The sequence below is a fragment of the Salminus brasiliensis genome, chromosome 1, assembly GCF_030463535.1.
Source record: "Salminus brasiliensis chromosome 1, fSalBra1.hap2, whole genome shotgun sequence".
In the NCBI taxonomy this organism is placed as follows: Eukaryota; Metazoa; Chordata; class Actinopteri; order Characiformes; family Bryconidae; genus Salminus; species Salminus brasiliensis.
In genome coordinates, this window is record NC_132878.1 from 7,377,299 (window position 1) to 7,393,086 (window position 15,788).

The 15,788-nt window shown below is 41.8% G+C and overlaps 1 protein-coding gene across 1 annotated transcript in view; it reads right to left on the reverse strand.

The window, feature by feature from the left end:
• The window catches only part of dcc (DCC netrin 1 receptor), a 358,534-nt gene that overhangs the window by 60,436 nt on the left and 282,310 nt on the right, over positions 1-15,788 (reverse strand). The window contains exons 14-16 of the mRNA XM_072696028.1: positions 12,318-12,428; positions 10,344-10,538; positions 3,313-3,408 (exon numbers count right to left, since the gene is read on the reverse strand). Of these exons, the coding sequence (XP_072552129.1) occupies positions 3,313-3,408; positions 10,344-10,538; positions 12,318-12,428 (402 nt within the window). The remainder of the gene's footprint in view (positions 1-3,312; positions 3,409-10,343; positions 10,539-12,317; positions 12,429-15,788) is intronic.

Here is a 15,788-nt window from a genome sequence, read left to right on the forward strand (position 1 = left end):
TTGCTATTAATATATAAAGGAAAAGGAGCAAATTATTTACACATAAGTACTGTTTGATTATGTATATATATATATATATATATATATATATATATATATATATGGACAGATACTATGGACAGATACTATATATATATATATATATATATATATATATATATATATATATACATACTATATCATATAGGTACTATTTACTAGTATTTCAAATACATTTAGGATATATTACAATATAGCTCTGTACTTATACTTTATAATAAATAATAAATATATGGCATATTACTATTACTTTTGTTATTACTTATATATAAAATAGTATATAGCCGTATTTCATATAGGTATTTACATTTACATTTACGGCATTTAGCTGACGCTGCTATCCAGAGCAACTTATAAGGTTACTTGTATTACAGGGGAGGGCCAGTGTAGTGTTAGGAGTCTTGCCCAAGGACAGTCACTCAGACCGGGAATCGAACCCCAGTCCCACACATGGCGTGGTAGCTCAGTGGTTTTTAGTGGTTACGTGTTGCGCCACACCAACCTCACTACATAAGTATTTTGGACATATTGCATAGGACATAGTACTTGTTACATACAGTATATGGGCTACATTATTATTACACATAGGTATCTTACATAAATAATACATAAGGGATATTATATATCATCGCTGTCCAATTAGACACTTGTATCTCCAAATTGGTGAGTAAATGGTGAGCAAAAAAGAATTGAGATGCACATTTTTCATTGGACAGGTAAGTGAGTGAGAGTGTGAGAGTATACGGATGTGAGAGATTAGAAGATGAACAAAGGAGAGATAGTTAGCGAGTCAGGAAGCTGTTGATATTGTAAAGAAGACAGCAGACATATTATTCAGACAGTCGACCAGATCAAACAGCAGATACCCCGTCACTGTGCGTATACCTCCACAGCTCTTTTAACGGACTACTGCAGAGGTTCCATTTCTGTGTAGCATACTGTCAATTAGCACATACCATGATACGTCTGTGCTTAAAAGAAAAGAACTCAGGACGCAGCTATAACAGAAGTCAATGGGTGCTTCCCTCAGCACCTGTTCATTCAGTTGTAATGCAGAAATTACAGTAGTTGCACTGTTAAAAGGCTTATCCCAGGTAATCGACCATTATATGCTACAAATGCAGCAGACAGAGATGAGGCTGAAAAGCACTGGGGTGTTCCTTCAAATCAGCTCCAGAACAGGCAGGCAAAAAGACCAATACAAGGTAAATGCCTACGAAAAAGGGCATTTCTCATCTTTTGAGTGGAACTGTAGAGGATTTACTAGGCAGAGCGATAAAAAGCTTGGCGAAATCCTGATGCTTTAGGGCTTTCAAAGGCCAAAGAGCCACATTGTTAGCTTCTGCAGATCATTTATCCTACCACAAGTCTGTGAATTATAAATAAATGACAAGGAGAAATAAATGACCCACCAATAGCAAATGATTAATTCTCTGCATATAGACCCTGTATATATGTTCTCTGTATATATTGTCGAAACGACAATTAAATATTTTTTTTATCAGAGAATATCACAGAAGCATCAACAGCCAACTCCAATATCAGAGTGTTCTTCTCAGGAGACTCACTTTCAGAGATGTTTCCACCATCATCTGTTAAACATGGTGGAGGGTGGGTGTTCTAAAATCTGCAGGACATTTTTCCACACCTTCAAACCTCTCCAAAAGCATTTTCTGCTTCTTGCGACCAAATCGTCTCAACCCCATTCAATGATGTTGAGGTATGGACTCAGGGGCTGGTCTAACCATTTTTCTGAGAGCAACAGCAGCTTCAGCAGAACGATCTGTCTCTTAGTTTAAGGTCTTTTCTCAGTAGGAGCTTCTCGAACAGCTCCACATGCTTTGAGCACCACAGCAATGAAGGGTCTTTCTCAACAGGGATAGACACCAACCTGGATTTTCCAAAGTTAAAGCTTTAAGAGCAGTTGTGGTGGTCAAGCAAGTCCTGCATGGTTGTTAGGGGTTCCATGCTCTCCCTTCTTATGTAGGTGTTGTATCTTATAGCTGATCTTCTCAGCAATATCTCAAGAAAAATGAAGCACTTACTCTTGAAGGCCTTTTTGCCTGGAAGCCAAATGAACGAAGGGGGTTCTCAAAAGTTTGCACAGTGATGTAGGTGTGTGTGTATGTGTGTGTGTGTATGTGTGTGTAAAGCAGGAACAAAAGGCACTAAAATAAGACCGAAAATGCTCATGCTTGCTGACCTGCACCATGGAGACATTCGTAGCAAGAAATCTGGTCAATCTCACAGGATTGTTTTGAACAATGGAGTACTGAATTCGACCAAAACACAAACACTGCTGCTGGCTAAAGGCTTTGATTTTATTCTGAGAGTGACTGAACAGGCAGATGAGCGAGACAGGGAGAGCCACAATGAGAGAGAGAGAGAGAGAGAGAGTGAGAAGACGAAAGCTCTAAACCCCAGTAGGAACTCTTCAGCAGCGGCTGTGCTGTGCTTCCTCGCTCTCTGTTCAGAGCTCATCACCTCCTGTCTCTCAGTGCACACACACACACACACACTGTTTTGGTGGTAAAGAAGAGAACAGCAGGGACTGAGAAACGTATCTACAGCTCTGTGTGTATACTACACGTCCGAAAGTGTCCAGAACCCACTTCTAATTAGTACATTCGGCTTTGCCCTGGAGCCGCCACACATGAGGTCACTATGCTCACGGCTAGAGGGGTATAAAGCCCCCGAGCATTAAGCCGTGGATCAGGGGAACTGCATTCTCGAATTGCGTTCTGTGACCTCACCGATGCTCTTGTTAGTATGTACACATAGCAGACAGACAGATAGATAGACAGAAAGACAGACAGTCACATAGACAGACAGTCACGTAGACAGACAGACAGATAGATAAACAGATAGATATACAGACATAATGACATATAGATAGGTAGCAAGATATTCAGACAGACAGAAAGACAGATAGACACAGTCACATAGATAGATAGATAGATAGATAGATAGATATCATACATAGACGGATAGATAGACAGTCAGACAGATAGATAGATAGACAGATTGACAGACAGACAGACAGACAGATAAACAGATAGACAAATTGACAGACAGACAGACAGACTGATAGACAGATAGACAGACAGACAGATTCAGTGTATATGTGGTTAAGGTAAACTGAAAGGAGCAACAGTATTAATTTTCACCTCTGAAGCTCAAACGAGTCCCAGTTGGCAATTTCACAACAAAATATGTGTGTGTGTGTGTGTGTGTGTGTGAGAGAGTCTGTGATTGTGTATGTAGGAGGCGTACCTGACATTGATCTGGTCACAGCGCTTTCATACAGGGGCACGCCCTCTCCTGCGTTATTAAAGGCCTTGAGGGAGATCACATAGTGGGAGCTTGGCTCTGTACACAGAGAGAGAGAGAGAGGGAGAGAGAGAGAGAGACCTTGTTAAGGCATTACTATATATGAGCCTGTTCTTCTTGTTGATGTTTCTGGTCTTGTAATATTACAGAACATTCATACCAGTAACACACTGAGAGAGAGAGAGAGAGGCTCACAGTTGTAATCAGTGAGTCTCTGCACACAATGGGCGTGAAAAACATGGCTGTCACCAGTCTTTTGTAGAGGAAAGAAGTTTCTGGTGGGATAAAAACCTCCAGAATTAATCATCCAGCGGAGAACGAGTTCAGGCCCGGAGGAAGAAACAAAAGAATGAGGAAGACGAGGAGCAGCGGAGAAAGGACAGTGCAATTAGTCAGTGGGGTTGCCAGAACCTCTCAGCAGTGTGCTGTGTTTGGCAGGGTTTTCTGTTTCAGTGTGGGTGAGGTGTTCTCACAGCGAGGGGGGACGGGTGGGTGGGTGTGTTTTTGTTAAATGCTTTTCATCCAGAGTATAAATACATACATAAATACACAGAGGACCTAATGGATACAGACAGTTATAGACAAATACAGACAGATACATATGACAAATAGATAGACAGAGAGACAGACAGACATATAGACAGACATATATATATATATATATATATATATATAGATGGATAGATAGATAGATAGATCGGCAGACAGACAGATAGATAGATAGATAGATAGATAGATAGATAGATAGATAGATAGATAGATAGATAGATAGATTGGCAGACAGACAGATAGAGAGATAGACAGACAGATAGATAGATAGATAGACAGACAAACAGACAGAGATGCAGACAAACAAACAGACAGACAGACAGACAGACAGACAGATAGACAGACAGACAGACGGATAGATTGACAGACAAGCAGACAGACAGATAGATTGACAGACAGACAGTCATACAGACAGATAGATTGACAGACAGACAGACAGATAGATAGACTGATAGATAGATAGATAAATAGACAAAGATAGTAGCAGTGACAGAAAGTGATTGACAGACAGATTGACAAGCAGACAGACGGACAGATGAGTAGACAGACAGACAGACAGACAGACAGACAGATAGAGGGTATATTAATGTTATATACAGGTGTATAAAAGCAGTATGCGCCGGATTAAAGTAGGAACAACATGGAAACCCTGAAGCCCGAGCTCGACAGGCAGTGCTGCCTCAGGGCCAAACAGAAAAGTGGGAAAGTTTGAGTCGTCTGAGTAGCTCTTGTTCTGACTAAGCACTAATTCTCCCTCAGCCTGCTCGCATTGTTCTCCAAATCAAGACTAATTTAGAAGAAAGGCTGAGTAAATTCATTCCAGTCCGATGCCAGAAAGAAAGGAAGAGAGAGAGAGAGAGAGAGAGAGAGAGCGCTCAGTGAAATTGCGTATGCAGTGCCGCGGCTGTCTGAGACAGTAAACAGAGGAGTTCATTTTCTGGTGGCCGAGTCAGGCTGATTAGTCAGTGGAAGCTGTAGAACTTGTCGTCTATGCATCACTCTGCTGATAAACTGCTAAACAACAGTGTAGTGCAGAAGCTGGGAATCAGCGTTTCCCATAATATCAACCAACTGGGCTGCAAATGGAGCTGATAGCACGCTAGTCTTCTACAACATTCAAATAATTAGAGCATGGCAGTACAGAACCCCTATCGTCATTCAGACACTATAGTTGCAGCGTGGAATTTTTAAGTGTTTTCATATGCAGCATGAATTTCCAATACAAATAAATATCCAGTATGAATTTATAGTAACATTATTATCAGATCGCAAAGGCTAGAGGGGTATGAAGCCCCCCAGCATTGAGCTGTGGAGCAGTGGAAGAACAGACTGTGTTTTCTGGAGTGATGGATGGCGCTTAATCCTACACTTTTAGGATGAGTTGGGAATGATGAGGGGCGAAGGAGTGACCTCACTTGTCAAGTCACTTGTCACTGAATGCAATCAAATCCTCACGGCAATGCTCCTCCAAAATCTAGTACAAAGCCCTCTTCCCTGGGCAGTACAGACAGTTTCTCCAACAAAAGAGGAGAAATATCTCGATTTCAGAAAAAAACAATGAATGAGCAGGTGTCCCAATACTTTTGTCCAACTAGTGTACCCAACAACACAGCACTGTCTCTGTGAGAGAGAGTTTTCAGGGGCTGAAATCTCCGAACACACCAACACACTCTTTACTTTCTTTCTGTCTTTATTTTTTTAAGACGAGACTTTTCCTCTCAGACACATTTGGCTCGATGCGGTTGCCACGGAAACGGGAGGATTCCATGTGAAATATTGATAAGGAATGTGGCCTTATGTCTCCTTCCCTTCTCCATGATAGAAGAGGAAGAGGTCAAATCATCTCAGCTGAGGAGCAGCAGAGCGAGCAGATCAGAGAGAGAACGAGAGAGAATTAGAGACAGAGGGGGGAGAGAGAGAGAGAGAACTGGAGAGACCAACTGAGAGAGGAAGAATAAGAGAGAGAGAAGGATTCTATATATGAAGAGAGAGCGAGAGAGAGAGAGAGAGAGAGAGAGAGAGAGAGAGAGAGAGGGATGGAGTAAAATAAGAGATAAAGATAAAGAAACAGAACAGAAAAAGCAAAGGAGAACACGCGAGAGAGAAATGGAGAAGGAGGTAAAAGTAGAGAAAGACAGTGAGGTATTGAGAGAGAGTATGTGAGTGTGAGAGAGGTGGAAAAAGAAAAAAAAAGAGAAGGATGTAAAAGTGAGAGAAATGCGTAAGTGCGCGAGAGCATGCGTAAGAAAGAGAATGAAAGAAAAGATGGTCAAAGTCAAGAGAGGGCGAGAGTGTATGAGAGATAAATGGAAAGAGAAAATAACAGAAGGTAAAATGAGACCAAAACAGTAGGAGAGAGAGAATGAGAGAGAACGAGAGAGTGCGAGAGCGCGAGAGCGTGTGAGAAACAGAGAAAAAAAGAGAAGGATGTAAGAGAGAAAGATGGTGAAAAGAGAGAACGAGGAACAACAGGAGGAAAAACAACAGAAAGAGAATGAGAGAGGGCGCGAGAGAGAAGAAAAGGGTATAAAAGAGAAAGAGAGTGCGAGAGCAGGTGTAAGAGAGGAATGAAGAGAGAGAAAGAAAGAAAAGGAGGAGTCTGAAGGAGAGAAGGTGAGAGAACCTGAAGAAGCGAGAAACAGAGGAAGAGAATGAGAAAGTGTCCAACAGAGCATGTGCATGTGTGCGCGAGAGAATGAGAGAGAAAGAGAGAGCGAGAGAGTAACAGAGAGGAAGAGAATGAGAGAGAAAGAGAGAGAGTGAGAGAGTAACAGAGAGAAAGAGAGAGCGAGAGAGTAACAGAGAGGAAGAGAATGAGAGAGAAAGAGAGAGAGCGAGAGAGTAACAGAGAGAAAGAGAGAGCGAGAGAGTAACAGAGAGGAAGAGAATGAGAGAGAAAGAGAGAGAGAGAGCGAGAGAGTAACAGAGAGAAAGAGAGAGCGAGGGAGTAAAGGAGAGAAAGAGAATGAGAGAGAAAGAGAGAGAGAGAGAGAGCGAGAGAGTAACGGAGAGAAAGAGCGAGCGAGAGAGTAACAGAGAGAAAGAGAATGAGAGAGAAAGAGAGAGAGAGAGAGAGCGAGAGAGTAACGGAGAGAAAGAGCGAGCGAGAGAGTAACAGAGAGGAAGAGCGAGCGAGAGAGTATTGTATGGCTTTATTTGATTGGATCAGAGCCCTTAGAGTTGCAACATCCTCCAATCATCATGTCTTTGATCAGTTCAGCAGCGGCCTGGTTTAACCATCACCTAAGAGAAACACACACATACGCACACACACACACACACACACACACCCCAGCTCCTCCAGCATGCTCTTCTTCTGGAGCGACAAATAAGTGTAATATTAAAAACAGCATTAATAAAATATTAGCATGCCTTCACACGGCAGCGAGCGTGTGTGTGTGTGTGAGCGCACGCAGGAAGTCTGGGTGAAATTCATTACCCATTCATTACGGTCCTGCCGAGTGAGGCCCGCGTCGGAATATTAAAACTCTGCAATTTGTTGTTGTCTCTTTTCACATGCTAATGGAGGCGGCCGGCTCCAAATTGAATTTACACCTCACTTGTTTTCCCACCACATTCAGTCCGACAGTGTGTTCTGCCGCCATTCCACACAATAAACACAACAGAGAGAGAAATCCCAGCAACGGAAAACCAGCCGGCACGAGACCGCACTGAAGATAATCAACCTGTTTAAAGCTTTAAACAACACACTGACACCTCCACTGAGTCCTTTATTTCCACTGACTCCTCCCACCTCCGCTTCAGCTCCGCAGCTTCAACAGGCTCGTGGTACGGGTGGGCAAACACACAGCGGGACACATTATATGATGTATATACATATATGGCGGGCTCGGTCGGTACCCTGCACAAAGGCATGTATCGTAGATCGATTACTGAGGCCCTTTGAACAACACCTACCTTAGCCTAGTCACCAACAGCTGAGTGGAAGTCTCACTAAGTTCAGTCAAACGCCTAGGCTGCTGTACCCTAGTAGTAATCATACATAGGCATACATAGCATACTTGCCAATTGTCTGGCCTGACTCCTGGGTTGCCCATCCACCAGACTGACTGCCCATCTCTCTGCACCTACCTCCATCTCTCATTCTCCTGCTATTACTACTATTACCACCATAAACCTGCATCATTACTTTCATTCTTCTTACCATCTCTACTATGATTATCTTAGTTATATGATATTAGGATTATTTCAGCACACCTGAGCAGAAGAACAGTCTTATTTGGTGGTTCGGTGACCTTTTATCAATAAGTGGTTTGGCCCAGAGGAGGATGTGTCCCTCCTTGAGTCTTAGTTCCTACCACGGCTTCTTCCTCTAGCCCTGTGTTCCTGTCTAACTCAATTCTGAACGTTTAGGAATTGTTACACAGAAAAAAAACTAGCTAATGCTAATGCTAATGCTATCTGCATATTAATGTTAGCTGGGCTACACCACAGAATAACTTCATCTGACCTCTAAAACAATGACGTGAATAACCGTGAATGTTTATTTGTGTAAGGTTTGGGGTAATAGAGATTCCTGTAAGGTTCGCTACAGTTGCTATTTGTGGGCGGAGCATAGACTCCCCCCAAAGAATGTGCAAAACGTTGATTATAAAAAATAATCTTCTATGAGCTCATTAGAAAAGCATAAAGACCTTTACACACTGGAATCACATCTACCTGCAAACATACAGCCCCTCCTGACTGGCCACACCGGGGACGCTTATTCACAGTGGCCGCTGAACATGGTTATTAGTTAGAAGAGACAAACATATTTCCTCAGTCAGGCTGTAATACTCAACCACACACACACACACACACACACACACACACACACACACAGTCTGCTAGGGAGAGATAAAGTCAGTGCAGACATATCCCATTAGCCTCCTGTTAGGAGTGTGTATGTGTGTGTGCGCTGTGTAAATTAGGCTTGAGCAGCCATTCAGGTTCTTCCAATACAACCCTCCAGTCCAGTACACTCCTTTAGGCCCGAAACAGCTCTCTAGGTTAGTCCCACACACAAAAGAAGCCGTGGCACGGCTGCTCAATTCCAACACAAAGACGTTACAGATTACACTCTCAATGAAGCCCGGCAGTCGCCCAAACGCTAACGGTCACTTCTCACCTTCTACTGAACTCTATCATCACCTCTAGTGCGGTCTGTTACTCAGTTCAAACCTTTTCCACAACTTGCTTTCGAAAATGCAGAAATAACAGCAAGTACAGGCTGGGTCTGTATGAATAAGAAAGTCTAGCGGATGCCAAATAACTGTACTACACACTGCTAAGTGTAGCTAATAACAGCAGGCCATCACAGAGAAGACTTTTGGCCTGTTTCCTGTACCCAGATTAAATTTAAAACCTTGAGTAAATTGGATTTTTAAATGGAGAAACATCTTTAGCTTTGCAATTTAATGGATTGTTGATGGTAAAACACCATTAGAATTACAGTCTAATCCAAAACTGGCCTCCGTTTCAACACCATTTTAGCACCATCTTAGTCTTCAGGCTGCTGCATTACTGTATTACCTTCAGAGGATGCTGTTCATCAATAGTGTGGGTACTGAAGCCTGTGGGTGTGGGTACCAATGGAGAAGAAGCTGGCTACCAGTTGTGAGAGAGCTGGCTACTAATGGCAGGGGGCGCTGGCTACCAATGGCGAAGAAGCTAGCTGACTACCATCTGCAAGGGAGCTGACAATCAGTTGTGAGGAAGCTAGCTACCGATAGGGAAGGCGTTAGCTATCAATGGGTAGGGAGCTGGCTACCATTGACGAGGGAGCTGCTTACCAATGGCAAAGAAGCTGGCTATCAGTTGCAAGAGAGCTGGCTACCAATGGTGAGGGAGCTGGCCACCATTGACGAGGGAGCTGCTTACCAATGGCAAAGAAGCTGGCTATCAGTTGCAAGAGAGCTGGCTACCAATGGTGAGGGTGCTAGCTACCAAAGGTGAGTGCATTGGCTACCAATGGCAAGGGAGCTGGATATCAATGGGTAGGGAGCTAGTTACTAATGGGAAATAAGCTGGTTATCAATGACTAGCAAAGTAATGGTGAATGTGCTGGCTGCCAATGGTGAGTGCACTGGTTACCAATGGCGAAGAACCTGGCTATCAGCTGCAAGGGAGCTGGCTACCAATGGAGAGGGGTCTGGCTTCCAGTAGTGAGGGAGCTTCAAACTAATAGCAAGGGAGCTGGTTACCATTAGTGAGCATGTCTACCAATGTCGACATGCAGCAGCAATTGTTTAGATGGCTTTTTCATTGGTCATCTGATCACTTATGGGTCACTTAACCTTAAAAATACTCTCTCAACGTTTGTCTGGCTAGCCACTTAGCTAGCTCACTGAGGCTGGCCTAGCTAAGTGCATAGATACAGCCCTTTATACGTGTTGCAGAGGTGTCCAACAGTAATGGCCACTTACCCAAGTTTTCGATGGAGTAGTAGCGCTGTTTGCTGTCCACTCGGACCGTCTCGGCGTAGGGACTGCCGACGCCATATCCGATGATGTATCCCCTAACCAGGATGTTGGGGTTCAGCGGAGGTGTCCAGCTCATGATGATGCTGTTGGGGAGCGGGCGGACATGCAGGGAGCTGGGCTGGTTTGGGACTTGGGTTTCTGTCAGAAAACAGAGTACAGGACTCAATGAAGGCAGCAGAAGTCTTCTGTATGTTTTATTCAATAGTTATATTTGATATTTTGAGAGTTCTACAATCTCCCACAATTCACTTGTAATTGCCATAGACCATATATCAGTTGAATGGGTGTCTGCTAGTCTGACACATGCCTAAACCAACACATGCACAGCCAGCCATGCCTCTTTTCAAACTGCCATCGATGAAGCATCACTGCTGCATTGCCAACCAATGAATTTGGAGGAAAGTGTCAGGTACCCAACTCTGATGCATCAGCGGCAGTTATTTCTCATTCCTGCCTCCACTTATCAGAGAGCAAGGACTACCTTCCTACCGCAAGCAGAAGCCACCTGAACTACATTACATTACATTAATGGCATTTAGCAGACGCTCTTATCCAGAACGACTTACAAGGTTACTGTTACACAGGGGGGCCAATGTAGTGTTAGGAGTCTTGCCCAAGGACTCTTATTGGTGTAGCGCAGCATAGTCACCCAGACCAGAAATCGAACCCCAGTCTCCCACATGGTGTGGTGTGGTAGCTCACTGGCAGGTAGTGGTGTTATCTGTTGCGTCACAACAATCCAGCCCAAAGTTCTCTTCCTTTCTCTGCAGTCTCTTCCCAAACTCTCATGTGCTGATGGCATGGTCTCAACTAGTAAATTGGTGTTTTCCAGTTTCTGAAACCACTCAAATGCAGCATTAGCAACAACTCAGGTGATGGGGAACGAACAAAGGAGTCCTGATTGGAAGACATATAGAGTCATATGACTGGGTGATGCATCATGGGAGATGGAGTCTCTGAGGCCTACAGAGTCCAAAGGGAGATAAAATCCAGGAAAACAGGAGCAGGGAGGGTGGAAGAACCGGTAAGTGTGACATCGCATGTGTTTAAAACCCTGTTCAGAGCTTTTTTGTTAATTCGTAAAAACCTAAACAGAGCTCTCAGGGTCGTGTGTTATCCTGATTAACATCACGGCTGTGGTGATCTCCTGCGACCAAACTTCGAATGTGACGTTATCTGCGCTCGCCAACACGCTCGCTCCTGTGCTCCTTTGCTTGAGTAAAGAGAGGCAAATGAGCGTGGTTTACAGAAGCACGAGTGCTCTGGTGTATGCCATCAAAATCGATTGCCTCTGACTGTGTGGCCTCTGGCTCGAGTCGAGACGGCTGTCAAAAGGCTTCCGCGAGCTTTTTAGACTCAGTTACTCATAGCCCCTATCACGCACACACTCGCCGCTGCGCGACACGCCGCTCTCGACTGGTCCCTGGAACAACCCTGGCATCGCACACACTCGCTAACACACTTATGAGAACAGATTGGCAGCGGAGGCGTCCAAAAGGGCCCTGGAAGATGAAGGGGAGCTGGAAGCGGCCCAGAACAGCTGCTCCGTGATCAGTAAGAAAGCTCGGATCGCTCTCAGGCGATGTGGAAGGGTGGTGGGGGGTTGCTGTTGTGGGTTCAGAGGAGGCCAGCTAGTGTTAGCGCCCGCTAGGCCATGCTTGTTTGCTAGTTGAAAAGCACACACTGCTGAAGAACAACATCAACACACTGCAGCAGAGTTAGAGCTCCAGAGCTAATATTTAACCACCTTAGCCGCGCTGGGGGAGGGGCTAATGTATGTTCTGTTAATGGTTTTTCTGCAGCCTTGGGGGTCTGGGGGGATAACGCAGGAAATTGGGGTGTGTTTTGTGCATGGTGTATGTGTGTGCGTATGAGCATATGTGTGTGTGTGAGTGTGTGTTTATTTGATATGCTCACCATCAAGATCGTTTTCTGGCGTTTCGGCCATGAACCACTCAGTGCTTGGACCCGTGCCATTGGCTGTCATGGCCGCCACTTGGAAGCTGTACTGGCTGCCTTTCTCCAGCCCTGAAAGTGAAAGAGAGAGAAAGGGAGAGAGAGAGGTGAGCATGATGAGTGCTGCACACACCCCTTAAACAGCCTACGGCCCATCAGCAGGCCAAAAGAATAGCCCCACCGGTTTGTGCAGAGGTCCCTGTACTTACTGAATAATACACCTCAGTGTGTGATAAGCGTGTTAAGTGTGTTAAGGGGTTAAATCTTAGAGAAAGAAGAAAGGAGAGGGGAAAGAAGTACAACATCAAGGATACACTATGCAGCAGACTGCTCCTGCCCTACTCTTCCGCAGGTCATTTCTCCCCACAGCCATCAGACTGCCATTAAACTCTGGACTCAAATTTATCATTCATTTATGCATCATCATCTGCACTGGACTGCAATGGATGTATTACTCATCACTTAAGACTGCTTTATAAGCATGAGTAACGCTCTCACACTAAACACTGTACTGTATTCTATATTAAACACTAAACACTGTACTGTATTCTATACTAAACACTAAATACTATACTGTATTCTATACTAAACACTAAACACTGTACTGTATTTTATACTAAACACTAAACACTGTACTGTATTCTATACTAAACACTAAACTCTGTACTGTATTCTATATTAAACACTAAACACTGTACTGTATTCTATACTAAACACTAAACACTGTACTGTATTCTATACTAAACACTAAACACTGTACTGTATTCTATACTAAACACTAAATACTGTACTGTATTCTATACTAAACTCTAAACACTGTACTGTATTCTATACTAAACACTAAACTCTGTACTGTATTCTATACTAAACTCTAAAAACTGTACTGTATTCTATACTAAACACTAAACTCTGTACTGTATTCTATACTAAACTCTAAATACTGTACTGTATTCTATACTAAACTCTAAACACTGTACTGTATTCTATACTAAACACTAAACACTGTACTGTATTTTATACTAAACACTAAACACTGTGCTGTATTCTATACTAAACACTAAACACTGTACTGTATTTTATATTAAACACTAAATACTGTACTGTATTTTATACTAAACACTAAGTACTGTATTCTATACTAAACACTAAACACTGTACTGTATTCTATACTAAACACTAAATACTGTACTGTATTCTATACTAAACACTAAACTCTGTACTGTATTTTATACTAAACACTAAATACTGTACTGTATTCTGTACTAAACACTAAACACTGTACTGTATTCTATACTAAACACTAAACACTGTACTGTATTTTATATTAAACTCTAAACACTGTACTGTATTCTATACTAAACACTAAACACTGTACTGTATTTTATATTAAACTCTAAATACTGTACTGTATTCTATACTAAACACTAAACACTATACTGTATTCTATACTAAACTCTAAACACTGTACTGTATTCTATACTAAACACTAAACACTGTACTGTATTCTATACTAAACACTGTACTGTATTCTATACTAAACACTAAACACTGTACTGTATTTTATATTAAACTCTAAATACTGTACTGTATTCTATACTAAACTCTAAATACTGTACTGTATTCTATACTAAACACTAAACACTGTACTGTATTTTATATTAAACACTAAGTACTGTAATTCTGTATGCACAGGTTACTGCTGTGGACACAATTAACTTATTTTATCTTGTTTTTCTATTTTATTCTAATCTATTTAATTTAATGTTAGTTTAGTTTAGTTTTAATTTAGTTTATTATATTTTATTTGCTTTTAAATTTTGCTTTTAAAGTTTATTTTATTTAATTTTATTTATTTCAGTTGATTTTATTGTAATTACATTTCTTTTTAGTGCCTTTAATTCATTATGTTTTTGTTTAATCTATTTTATTTTATATTCTATTATTCCTTTTTCTTTTTATAATTATTATTTTAGTTTAGTTTATTTTAGTTTTATTTTACTTTTAGTTTTATTGATTCTATATCATTTTGTTTTTATAATACTTATTTTATTTTCATTTATTTTATTTTATTGTAGATAAATGTTAAATTGAATATTTTTTATATTATACTATTAATTTTGTATAAATTATATTTGTATTATAAATTAATTGTGTATTTTATTTTGTTTCATTTTATTTTATTTTAGCTCAAATTTGACTTATTTTTATTTATTCTATTTTATTTTATTTTCCTAATATTTATTTTATTTTCATTAATTTAATTATTTCATTTTAGTTAAAAGTTTTATTTTATATTTCTATACAATTTTATATTTTTATTTTATATTTATATTAGAAAGAGAAAGAATGATAGAGACAGAAAGGGAGAGAGAGAGAGAGAGAGAGAGAGAGAGAGAAAGAATGATAGAGACAGAAAGGGAGAGAGACAGAGAGAGAGAGAGAGAGAGAGAGAGAGAGAGAGAGAGAGAGAGAGAAAAAGAAAGAATGATAGAGACAGAAAGGGAGAGAGAGAGAGAGAGAGAGAGAGAGAGAGAGAGAGAGAGAGAGAGAGAGAGAGAGAAAGAAAGAATGATAGAGACAGAAAGGGAGAGAGAGAGAGACAGAAAGGGAGAGAGAAAGAGAGAGAGAGTAGAAAGAGAGATGGAGAGGTACAGCAGGAATAAAGGAGAGAGAGATAAAGAGAGAGAGAATGGATGAGGGCGAGATAAGGGACGTAGCGTGAGAGATTAGCATTCGGGATTGTAATTAGTAAACACCATCATTCAAGGCAGCGAAGGTAAACAAGGTCTCTCAGCCTCATCTAGACAGATCACCGTGCGTTTCCATCATCCGCTGAGATACAAAACAGCAATTATTCTGCCGGGGCGCGGGCGTCTCTGAATACCCTGGAGTGTCAGGCATTAGCATAGCGCACGCGAACGCCACCGTGAAATGAATCCCTTCGGAAATGGAAACTTAGCGAGATATCATCAGGGGAATAATGGAAATGAATATTATATTCATCCAAATTCAGAAAAGCCCCCCTGTTCAAATAAACAGCGGCGCGTCACCACCGGCTTGTGTCTGTCAGAGATGCTAGCCTTTCTCTGCAGCCTCGCGGCTACGTCTAAGACAACAAATCCTATTTGTGTCTGGAAGCCGTGTGCCTGACCTCCTTAACATGCATTGAATTCTGCCTGAGAAAAGATCAAATGACAGGGCTGCGGTAACCTTCCCCATACACTGTGCTGACAGCGCTCCAACGGGTATATCAAGAAGGGCCTCTCCGCCATTACAGAAGCCTAGCATGGTAAAAAAAAATGACCCGTCAACAAACTGCTGTGTATTTGTCTAAATCCCTTTTCTTTTGTCATCCCGTCTACATTTGTCCTTCCCTCACTGAAATCTTTTGCTCCTTTTTTACTTTAAAGCTCTTCTAGAAGGATATCACGG